The sequence below is a fragment of the Sturnira hondurensis genome, unplaced genomic scaffold (genome assembly GCF_014824575.4).
Source record: "Sturnira hondurensis isolate 20B ecotype Veracruz unplaced genomic scaffold, ASM1482457v3 Scaffold0009719, whole genome shotgun sequence".
NCBI lineage: Eukaryota > Metazoa > Chordata > Mammalia > Chiroptera > Phyllostomidae > Sturnira > Sturnira hondurensis.
In genome coordinates this window covers 13,058,057-13,069,917 of record NW_028082350.1, presented here as the reverse complement: position 1 = coordinate 13,069,917, position 11,861 = coordinate 13,058,057, and the positions used below count along the sequence as shown (strand labels likewise).

The 11,861-nt window shown below is 45.8% G+C and overlaps 1 protein-coding gene across 1 annotated transcript; it reads right to left on the bottom strand.

Moving 5' to 3' along the window:
• Window positions 1-260: 260 nt before the first annotated feature.
• On the bottom strand, window positions 261-11,617 carry ALG11 (ALG11 alpha-1,2-mannosyltransferase). Its single transcript, XM_037057591.1, has 4 exons — window positions 11,543-11,617; window positions 8,310-8,528; window positions 3,361-4,292; window positions 261-897 (listed from the first exon to the last, which is right to left on the bottom strand). The coding sequence occupies exons 1-4, from the start codon at window positions 11,578-11,580 to the stop codon at window positions 629-631; spliced, it is 1,458 nt and encodes a 485-aa protein (XP_036913486.1). The 5' UTR covers window positions 11,581-11,617; the 3' UTR covers window positions 261-628.
• Between the last annotated feature and the right edge of the window lie 244 nt (window positions 11,618-11,861).

Sequence of the window (11,861 nt, the reverse complement as noted above, 5' to 3'; positions counted from 1 at the left end):
GATACGGAAACGCTGGCCGGCAGCACCTCGGGCTCCAGACCCACCTGCACACCCACGGATCGGCCACAGTCGGCTCGCCTTTTCACCGAAATGTGACTGGGCCTGCTTAGAGTTTCCTCTTTCCTTTAAGAAACTCATTAGCTGTGTTGAAAGAGGTCATCTACAATACTGTTTAAAATTTAGATGTACCAGGATCTGTTTCAAAATGTCAGAACTCTAAAGTACTTAGCAGTGATCAGTCTTCCATTTTTCTTTCACCATTTCCTTTTTTCTAAAAGGAAATTCTCTTTCCTGGTTACTAGAGTACAGTGGTTTGACGTGTGAGATTTGAAAAATACGGATTCTACCAAAATTAAGAGTATTCATTTTTATCCCTTTAAGATCCGTATTTTTCAGATTTTGCGACCAAGAATGAATCTAAAACTTTTACACTTAAGCACATAAGGTTACCTTTTCCATTTAGGTAATTTTACCTTTTTTCCCTGAAATAAACACCTTGCCTATATACCTAAAGCGCATTATGCTCAGGCTGACTTTATCACAAGATGGAATGAATTTAGAAAAGTGTTAGCACGTGACAGTGTCTACTCACTGCACGCCGTATCTCACTTGCACAGACACGGTGTCATTAGAACAGCTTCTCCACAGACGACAGGAACGCCACTTCGAACTCCTGGTCGGAGAACCTGTTCACAGAGGCGCGGGCATTGCTCCTGATCCTGAGCCGCTTTTCCTCGGACATGGAGAGGATGTGAGCCATGGCCTCGGCATAGTCTTCCTCGCTGTCCGCCAGAAACCCAGTGACTTCCCCTCCGTGAGGAACGACAATGTCAAGCTTCGGGCCCCCCGAGTTGTGCGCAAGGATAATGGTGCCCGCTGCCATACACTCCACAATGCCTGAGGAGAGACAGAACCGCGCGGTCTTATAAGTTTTGGATGTGTTCAAAGGAAGAAAAATGAGCAGAAATCTCTAAAAATGTCAAGAAACTTACGAGAAATTTAATTAGCATTGTCTCTTCAACACTGGGGGAACCTCTGGGGAATGGACTTTTCTGCTGGTGTTGCACTGAGTTCTTATTTGGAAACTAGGGATTACACCATAAGAATCTGTTCAAGGCTGGACTCCATTCCTCCATTCCTCAATCCATCAGTCTCCTTGCCTCCCTCCAGGATTTTCCACCTCTCCCCCTAGTGGCCTCTTACAAGGTGATGATAACAAAATAAAAGTGTGTGTGCACTAACACCCTCACTCTCTCTCCAGGTTCTAAGTCCTCCCCTGCTACTGTCTCTTCTTTCATCTCCCTTGCACTTGAACTTACAAAAAGCATGGTCTGCACAAACCCCACCAGCTCACCTGCACCCAACGCCCAACCCACCACAGTCCAACCCTTGCTCCTATGCCCCCCACCAAACCGCCCTCGCCCAGGGCACCGGTGCCTTCTTCCTCTGGCCCAGCACCTCGGAAGCATGGGGACTCGCTGCCCTTCCCTGTCCTCCGCAGACTGTCTCTTCCCTTGGTGCCCAGGACACTGCACCATGCTGTGTTCCTCCTCCGTTTCCTCTTCTCCTCTGCGGCCCCCCTCCTCCGCCCACCTCTCAGCTGCTACCATTCTCAGCGGTTTGTGCTGTGGGCTGTAGGCAATCTTACCCACATCCATGGGGGCTGCAGTAACTACCTGGACGACAGCTACTCCTCAGTGTGCATTCCCAGATCAGGTCCCTCTCCCGTACTTCAGACTCAGAAATGAATGCCCACTGGACGCACACACGCACAGGCCCCTCAGCCAACGCACACCCTACGTGCTCAAACCCTGGTGCATCACCTGCCTCTCTCCGGGGCTCCCTCTCTAGGTGGATGCACCATTCACACAACTGTCCGAAGTAAGACCCGAGGCGGTTGTTTCCGACTGCTCTTTGTCCGTCATTTAAAACAGCCCATCAGGCACCAATCCTGTTCAATCCTTCTTCACCACTTCGCTGGCATGCTTGGAGGGCCGGTACCCGCCATCCAGGCTGCCTCAGCGGCCCCCCATTTTCCTGCCTTTCTCGCCTTGCTCTTCCCGCTCCTCACCAATCCATTCTCTGTATTGCAGCTGAAGTGCAGTTTAAGAAATGGAAAGCTTTCAAATCCAGCACTTAAAATCTCTGCATCCTGTCCCACTGGATTAACATGGCCAGGTAGGCTGCCTGCAGGTCACTTCTCCACCTTCTTACTGTTCCTCCGTCACGCTCCAGCCACACAGTGCTCTGGTCCTTGAACGTGCCTGCCCGTGCTCCTTTTCTGACGCCTGTCACTGTGGTGTGCCTGCCCTTTGCTGGCTGCCCTCCCCTCTTCTGCAAGGCTAACTTCTAACTGCTGCTGAAGTCCCAGGTTGGGTGTCATGTCATTTCCCGGACCACTGTTCCCCGACCCCACGAGTCTGTGTCAGGTGTTCCTGTGTGTGCTTCCATGTCGCCCTGCACAGCACTTGGCCACGGCACAGCCAGGGGCTGCCTCTGACTCGTGTGCACTGCTCACAGCTGTGAGCCCCTGACGCCAAGGGCACTTCCTACTCGTCAGGCATTCCCGGCACCCAGCCCAGGGCCTGGCACGGTACGTGCTCCACACACTCGGGAAGTCAGCCTCCGTGCAGACAGTCTGCGTCAAGTTCTCACAGTACGTCTGAGCATAGGGCTGTGCTACTGACTAGGGACGGAAAACAGTACAAGAGAAATGGGAGCCTCAGCGTAGGAGGCTTCACTTTTGTTCTTGTATTTCCCCCAACACCTCGCAGTATGAGGCACAAGTAGGCACTTGTGAGAAGCTGAACCAAATTAGACACAAAACAGTACTTGATTTTACACCAAAATGTGTGCACAACGGGAGGTCAGAGGAGAGAGCAATTAGTGCTGGGACAAACAAGGCCACATTAAAGGGCAGGGAGACTGAAGCTGAACACTCACAATGGGATCTGGCAGGAAGAAAAGGGGAGGGCATTCCCAAACTGAGAATGGAATTAATGAACACAACAAAGAAGTTCGGGGAGAAGGCCAGCTGAAGACAGTAGTTCTCAGCTTCTGATGCAAAGAGAATCACGGAAGCTGTACCAAGACACCCAGACCTGGGCCTCACTCCGAGTCCCTCAGTGGGTCCCACGGGCAGGGCCCAGGAGCCGTCCCGGCCGTAGGTGGGGGGAGGCGGGGGGAGGAGTGTGACGGCGAAGAGCAGGGGCCGCCTGCGTTGGAAGGTGGGCCTCTACCTCTCTACTGTGTGACTGAACTTGGGCACGCTCTAAACCTCTCTGTCTGAGTTTATTTGTGAAGTAGAAAAACCGCCAGAGTGTGGTCGTTTTATCCAAGCATGTTGAAGGACAGACTCACCAATCCCAAAATGCTCGTTCCACATGGTATGCAGACCGATCGTTGCTTCAGACAGGTAATTCTTCAGCTCATCAAACGGAATGTTTATTTTAAATTCCACATCTTCTTGAACGCCCAGCTGCTCACAAAGCCTTCTCAGCTGGTTTACCCTAAGTTCATCATCCTGGTTACGGCAACCTCCGATGAGCATGAGTTTGAGTGAAGGGAGGGACTCGGCCTTCTTCCTACTCAACAACTTAGCAAAGGCTCTGATCTGCAAAGGATGGTTCTTTTCCGGCCTGAACTGGCCAACGGACACCAGTAGATGCCCCGGGGTCGTCTTTTTCTCCTGCAAGGGAATGTCCAGAAATGCCTGCACGTCACAAGGTGGGTAAACAGTGTTGGTGCAATGCCCGGCCTTCCACAGCAGGAGGATGTGGTTTAGCGTCCAAGAAGAATTGACCATGACTGTGTCACTGCAAGAACCCACGAGTCCGTAAAGAAAAGCAAAGAAATAGTAGTACAGGAGCTTCCCGGTGCTGAGCACGGGGTTCCTGGTGATAAAGGCCGCGTTATTAAACCCAACGTTGCGACTCTTCACCACAGACAGCATATCAGTGCTGATCGTGGGGTAATGCACATAGCTTCCAACTCGGCAACCGCCTAGATACTTAAACAGAGGCAGCGTGAAAGCGTAGCCCATTGAATCGATGTAAACGTCGGGAACACAGCGCGTCAGCGCTTCCCAGCCGAGCACAATGGACCCCAGACTTTGGAGCAGCAGTGTGAAGTGGGGGTAGAGTGAGTCTTCCACCAGGTGGCGTTTCCTCAAGAAAACAAACGTCACCGGGTGAGTTAATCGGATGTTAAATCTTCTGAAAGCACCTTCTAGTATCTGCTCACCGCTGACGTTAACGTCACCGGTATAAACGACATAAACCGCTGTAGGGTACCTGAAACAGAAGGTTAAGAAGTTCACTAGTTTAGGTTAAAATCAAGCCCGAAATTGTAGACAGTTTTTTTCTCACAATCTTAGAAGCTTATTTTCAGACTAAAAAAAAATGCTTTCCACTGTTTCTCGTTCATTGCATTTGGACTACTGAGCACCGTCGTTCCAGCCTACACGTAGAATGTCAGTCTTTCAAGTGAGGTTTCTAGTTTTTTGCTGCCTCCTCCACTAAGTGTTTCCCAGAGAGCAGACACAAACAAAAACGGCTGATTTATAAATGAGACGTTTACATTTTCAAGAATTAAAAAAATACTTTGAGAACTTTCTCAGTATAAAATGGTAACAAAATATTAATAAAATACTCTAAACAAGAATCAAAATTCACTAAAGATAACTTTGCATGGGACTGCAGACGCTAAAGCACTTCCCAGGGTTATCTGAGAAATGCAAGGAGGTTTTCAAAGCTAGACCTTGTGCCTGCATTGCAGAAAGATATATAATTATAATAGGAATATGTAAAGCCTACTCTGGTGACTTTTTAATGCTTTGGCCTCCCTCTTATTGTGTTTATAATTATTTTTTAAGTCATAAAACATTAAATGTCTGGTGTGAGCTACTAGATTCTGGGGGTTCAAGGATGAGAGTCTTTATCCTCAAGGAGCTCAATCCAGTTGAGAAAAGATACATACACTGCACAACGGCGTGATCTGTGTTGATAAAGAGCCACACAATTCTGGGGAAGCCTAAAGGACGGGCATCTAACTGCTCCTCCCAGCCCCCTCCCAGAGTCCAGAACGACCCTTTTAAAATGTGAAAAGGAATGTCACTTCTGGTAGCTTAACGATGGCCACAAAGTGTTTGACACTATTCCCACTAGGAGGTGGGTTCTAGGTCCCCTCCTTTGGAGTGACAGTGGGCTCTGTGACTGCTTTTTACCAACAAAATATGGCCAAACCGCTCCGGTTTCTGGACCCAGGCTATGCAGCTTCTACTTCACTCCAGGGCAGTCAGCTGGCATACAAGAAGCCCAACTATCCTGAGACCACCACGGTGTGTGCGAGCCCAAGGTGGTCGCCCGGAGAGGCTGCCAGGCGACAGGGACGCCCGACTGCCCCCAGCCATTCCAGTCCTCTTGGCCCAGCTGCCATTTGTTGTGACGGTAACACAGGAGTACGAGGGATTCCAAATAGGGCCCATCAGCCCCCATCACTACGAGAAATACCAAAAAATTCTGAAGGCATTAAATGTTGGGGTGGTTTGTTACGCAGCAAGAGACAATCAGAATATCTCTTTGCTTAAAACCCTGGGGATGAAAAAGGTGATCTGATCCGATCATAAACTCCCAACTGAGCAGGTCATGGTGGGTTTTCAGTCCTGCCCCAGGCCTGCATCTTATTTACTAAAAGGCTTATCTTTGCCTAAGACAACTCCTGTCCACTGTGTCTGTATATCTAGGTCAATGCCTCTTTGAAACGCCTCTTTTCAGACATCACCTTCTAAAGGATGACTGTCCTCAAGAGAGCATATGACCTTTTATTTTTATTTTTTTTAATATATTTTGATTATACCATTACAGTTGTTCTATTCCCCCCTTTATTCCCCTCCACCCGCACACTCCCTCCCCGACCATTCTCCCCCACTTAGTTTATAACCACGTGTCTCAAGTTCTTTAGATTCTATATTTCCCCCACTATTCTCGCCCTCCCCCCATCTATTTTCTACCTACCATCTATGCTATTTTCTGTGCCTTCTCCCCCCTTCTCCTCCTCCCACCCCCCTGTTGCTGCCCTCCATGTGTTCTTCATTTCTATGGTTCCACTCCTGATCTAGCTGTCCTCTTGGTTTGCTTTTGTTTTAGGTGTGGTTGTTAATAACTGTGTGTTTGCTGTCCTTTCACTGTTCATATTTTTCATCTTCTTTTTCTTATATAAGTCCCTTTAGCATTTCATATAATAAGGGCTTGGTGATGATGAACTCCTTGAACTTGACCTTATCTGAGAAGCACTTTCTCTGTCCTTCCATTCTAAATGAAAGTTTTGCTGGATAAAGCAATCTTGGCTGTAGGTCTTTGGATTTCATGACTTGGAATACTTCTTTCCAGCCCCTTGTTGCCTGGAAGGTCTCTTTTGAGAAATCCGCTGACAGTCTGATGGGTACTCCTTTGTAGGTGACTGTCCCCTTATCCCTTGCTGCTTCTAGGATTCTCTCCTTCATTTTAGTCTTGGCTAATGTAATTATGGTGTGCCTTGGTGTGTTCCTTCTTGGGTCCAACTTCTTTGGCACTCTCTGAGCTTCCTGGATTTCCTGGAAGTCTATTTCCTTTGCCAGACTGGGGAAGTTCTCCTTTATTATTTGTTCAAATAAGTGTTCCACTCGTGGCTGTTTCTTTCCCCCTTCTGGTACCCCTATAATCCGGATGTTGGAACGTTTAAAGATGTCCTAGAGGTTCCTAAGCCTCTCCTCATTGTTTTGAATTCTCATTTCTTCATTCCTTTCTGGTGGGATGTTTCATTCTTCCTTCTGGTCCATTCCATTGATTTGAGTCCCAGTTTCCTTTCCATTACTATTGGTTTCCTGTGCAACTCCCTTCATTTTAATTAGTTTAACCTTCATATGTTCCTCTAATTTGTGACTATGTTCCTCTAATTTGTGACTGTAGTCTACCAATTCTGTGAGCATCCTGATAAATAGTGTCTTGAATTGTGCTTCTGAGAGGCTGGCAATTTCTCGGTCGCTTAGAGTTATTGGCTAGCATATGACCTTTTAAATATCCTTTAAAATATCCTCACCTGAGGATATTTTACTATTGTATTATCCTATTTCAATTTCTTACACAGCTCCCCTCACCATTTGATACTTTTCTCCTTTGCTTATTATCTTGTCTCTCTCAAATAAAACCCAAGGTCTGCGAGAGGGACTTGGTCTGTCTTGTCCCCATTTACTTTCAACTCCTTTTACGGTACCTGAAACTGAGGGGGCCCCCGAAATACTGCCAGGTCAAGTGAAAAGCATACTGTAGCTTATGGCGAGTCAGAAAAGACTTGTAGAAATTAACTGAAGAGAAAAAATTATTTGAAAAAAAAGGGGGAACACTTTATGAAAAGGCAAGGAATCTGGAGAACACGTGGTACTCTCAGTTCGCTTTGCTGGAGCAGAGTGCACGTGAAGGAGCGGAGAGGGCGAGAAACAAAATGTTGCACAAGCAAGATGAAAAAGCATCTTCTGGGTCATTCTCATTGTTTGGATTTCTTTTTCTTGTAGGTGAGTTAGGAATGACAGGGGTTGCTGGGGGAGAGCACGTGCAGATCTAAAGCGCTGCCACTGCCCTCAAGAGTCAGACAATCTCGTCAGTACTCCACAGAGTTACGAGAATAGTGCAGATTCAGGCAGGGAGGGCTTCAAGGAGGTGGAAATGAAGCTGGGATTTAAGAAAACTCTTTGGATTTAGGCACTTACAGAAGACGGAAGACAGGAGAGGAAGTACAGGGGTGGTGGCTGTAAGCCAAGATGACCCAACGACACAGAATTGTAGAGGTACCGGAATTACCAGTGGAGGTTTGGAACTAAACGAAGGGCACGTGCCTGGAAGCAGAATAGCCATGGATGGATGGACAGTAGTTTTTCTCATATGATAAAGCAATAATGGAACTTTCATTTTACTATGCCTTTTCTTTTCTAAAAGGGAATCTAAATTCTAAAAGGGAGAAGTATTTTCAGGATGGGTGTGAGGGAAAAAAGCCTAAAACATGAAATGATATGTATATAACACCCTATTCTAAGATGGCAATGTTCTGAAAACGATCCAATCAATAGTGCTGTCAGAACTAGAATCAAATAGACGCTTCATAAAGATTATTTCGGGTGTGCCACCACTGACCAAAGTCCTCCCCAGTACATTCTGTTTAGTTAAAAAGTGAATTCCTGGCCATGAATGTGGTATTAGAGGAAGATGATTCTGGGTAACGGTTTTTTAAAAGATGGTAACAATATGACAAATCAGCTAAGACAGATGCATACCTACTTTTTCTGCAGGGCCCTCAGCGCGCACCACAGGACTCTCTCTCCCCCTCCGCCAGCATTGCAGTACGGATGGAAGAAGGCGATCACCGCTTTTTGGCCAGTTGGTGCTGAGGTTTTCTTTCTCTGTAGCATGACTCTGACTCTCCAGAGTGCAAAGATCAAACACAAGCATAAAGTTCCACATACAATTAGCCCAGGGAAGAATAACGAATAAAAAAACCTGAAACAAGAGGGAAAAGATGAAACTTGATATAATGCCCATTAAACAAAAACAGGACTGCAAAGTACACATCCACTTTATGTATTATATATTAGTAACGGAGAAAATTTCTATAGCTTGCAAGTGTGCTAGCGAAACACTCAATTATTAAAATTCTAATGTGACAAAATATCCAGTGATAAAGTGCAAGTCCCCTTGAATTCCAATCTCCACAGTAGTCTTAGCAATTTGATGTATTTTCCTTCCTAATCAGCAGTGAAAATCAAGGCTGAGCTACCTTCCCCCTAATTCAGCATATGTGTTAAGGATTAAAACAAATTTTATTATTCATCTCAACAAGACACTAGTAATAGCACCTGAGCATCAAAGTGACAATAGGTAACCACCCAAAATGTCTTCTTGAATGATTAATAGTCCATTAGTTAAAAGTTTGGGGAAATAGTACATCAGTTTTATTCTCTCACTTCACAACAAGGGGAACAATTTCTGAGGTGAGGGGAATGGAATTTAAGTTTCTCCATTTCTGTTCTGAGGTCTGCATTTCATCTGTTTACACGACCCTAAAATCACTGCCTTCCCTCATCTGCCTCTGAATGAGTTGCCAAAAGCCCACTGCTGTCCCCCCATGCACGTCAGTAAACTCACTCCCACACTCCTACTGGAAGGGCCTCTATTACTGCCAGGCTGGCCGAGGCTCTGCAAAGCCAAGGACCCGGCTTGCGCAGCGCCACATCCCATAATCTGGGCACAAATATGTGTCGACTGAAGGCAAAATTTTATTACCTCTTCAGATTATGTCTCTTAAATTATGCTGAAATAATTTCTCATAATCTCTTTCTCGTAGGGTTGGTACCCAACTTAGTGTTTGTAATACCATGCCTACCCTTTACGAAGGATTTGAGGGGCTGAGTCACAAAAACAGTAAAATACTAAAACCTAAACAGTGAAAAGTCAGGGACCAGGGAAAGTACAGGGTCAGAGTGTGTTTCGGGGGAGAAGAGGCAGGCTGGTGGGGACCAGACGCGCAGGCTCTAAGTCTGTACGCAGTACCGGACGGGAGATCGGGCGCGGGCTGCTTAAGGACCCAAGCAAATGCGCGCATGTGTCGTGCAGTTCTGGAGTTTTCATTGTCGTATGTAGAGAACACACAACTTTTTTGGAAAAGAAGTATCTTACTGATATTCAGTTTTGAAATACATGGCTCATGTGGGATTTCCTTACTGTGATCAAGCCCTCTACTTGAAGAGGTATTTCATTGGTTAAAAGGATCTGGACTCAGGATACCTCTATACTCTTAAAAATTACCGAGGGCCCCATATAGCTCTTGTTTAACATCAGGTTTTCCCAGCTCTGATGCTGTCGAAACTCTGGACCAGATAATTCTTTGTTGTGGAGGCTGTCCTAAGCAGTAGGGGATGTTTAGCCGTATCCCAGGTCTTGATCCCCTGGAGGTGGGTGACACCCTGCCCATCAAAATCACCTTCCGACACTGGTAAATGACCCTCAGGGGCAAAAGCACCCCTACTGAAACCACAGTGATTATATCTAGCAATATTCAGCATATTAGGAATGAAAGCTGATAAATTACAAATACATATGAATTCATTTAAAAATGACAAATCCATTACTTGTTAACATTTTTACTTTAAAGAACCTTGTATTTTCCAAACCAAAAAAGAAAACTTAGTAAGGATGTCGCTGTTTAAGGTTCGCAAATCTCTTTGATGTCTAGCTTAACAGAAGACAGTGGCTTCTTGGATCTGCTTCTGCATTCAACCTTACACGTTGTTTTGTTAAAGTGTAGAAAGGAAACACAGTTTCAGGTATATAGGAAAGGGAGAATATTTCAACAGCCTTTTCAGAGAGTTGGGGGTATTTTTCTGTGATACTACACCAAATCAGAAAAGCGAGTCATTCCCTCAGCAAACATTTATTTAGCCATCACTGTGGCAAAGTATCAAGTTAGGGATATTGCAAATGACGGGGAAGAATATGAAGGCTCTGAAAACAGACTTTCCCGTCCAAAATGTTTTCAAAAATCATTACAGAATTTGAAGTTCAAGGGACGAAAATGAACAATACCTGAATTTTGGAAAGGACACGTAAATACTGCTATTTAGGATGCTATTCTGTGAATGATAAAATTTCATCTGGAACTAAAAGGGCGGGGCAAAAGTAGGTTTATAGGTGTGAGCAACGTAAAACAATTTCTTCTTCTGCTGTTAGGTAGTAATTACTGCATTATCTTTCATTTGCACAACCATAAACTTCCTTTTGCCCATCCCATATGGCAGGTGTTAAAAGGACTGGTTAGATAGAACAGACTAGGTCTTCCCGTTTTATTGGTGTACCGCAAGACAAGTAAAATACCGCACTAGTTCAACAACAAACGTGGGGAAAAAGTCTAGGAGTTTTCCAAATGTTAATAGTCATTATCTCCGAGGGCAGCATTCCTGGCAAATTTTCATTTCTGCTCATTTCCTAATTTTCCTGTAAGAAACCATGTATTACTTATGTAATAAAGATAAATGCAGTAATATTGTATATACCTACTCTTACATTAACCAGAAATAAAGATCAATGGGCGACCAAGAGGCAGGGGATTCAACAAAAACTTTGTATTTAAGTATTTAAGTGACTTACGTTAACGAGAAAGAGAAATTAAGTCGTGAGAAGATCGCTTTTCTTTACCAAAAAGACAGACACGACTGATTGGAAAATGAGGAACAAATAGGAATAATTTAACAGATAAATGGAGTGCAAACAAGAGAAGGAAAAAGTTGAAAAAGGGAGGGCAACTCAATCCCTCGGCCAGCAATGGGGCAGGCGAAGAAAAGGCAGTAAACTGAGTCTTTACCCAGCCGGCTCCAGTCTGCCACGAAGCGCTCACTGGCCTTAAGAAAATAAGGTACATTCATGACAAGGAAAGCGCTTCTCCGCAAACTTCAGTTGCGCAGACGGACAAGTACCCCCGCAAGACAGAAACCTGCGAGCCCACACCACCGACTGCTCACCTGAGTAAATCGCACCAACCCCTCTCGGCGGCCGCCATCTTTAGTCGACCCCAGGATTCAGGAAGCGTTTTGCTATTTCTCTTTCCTATTGGCTCCTGAGGAAGCGTGCGCTGTTTCCCCGCCTTCAAGGGGCTGATTCTACGTTTTAATTGGTTTACGATTGTAGCTTCCCACGGCCTTTCAGCCAGTAGAATCTCTAGGGGTGTGGCCAACTTTTTGGCGTGTCACACTTGGGTTGCTGGGACCGCAGGCGGGGCTGTAGTGGGAGGTGGGATGGAGGGGGCGTGGCCCGTGATGGAAGGCTGGTTCTCCCGCCCTC

Coding starts and splice junctions, on each gene's coding strand:
- ALG11 (XM_037057591.1), bottom strand. CDS start 11,580: ATGGCGGCCGCCGAGAGGGGTTGGTGCGATTTACTCAG. Junction 8,529..11,542: donor GGTTGGTGCGATTTACTCAG/GTGAGCAGTCGG, acceptor CTCTTGTTTCAG/GTTTTTTTATTCGTTATTCT. Junction 898..3,360: donor GAACGAGCATTTTGGGATTG/GTGAGTCTGTCC, acceptor GTCTCTCCTCAG/GCATTGTGGAGTGTATGGCA.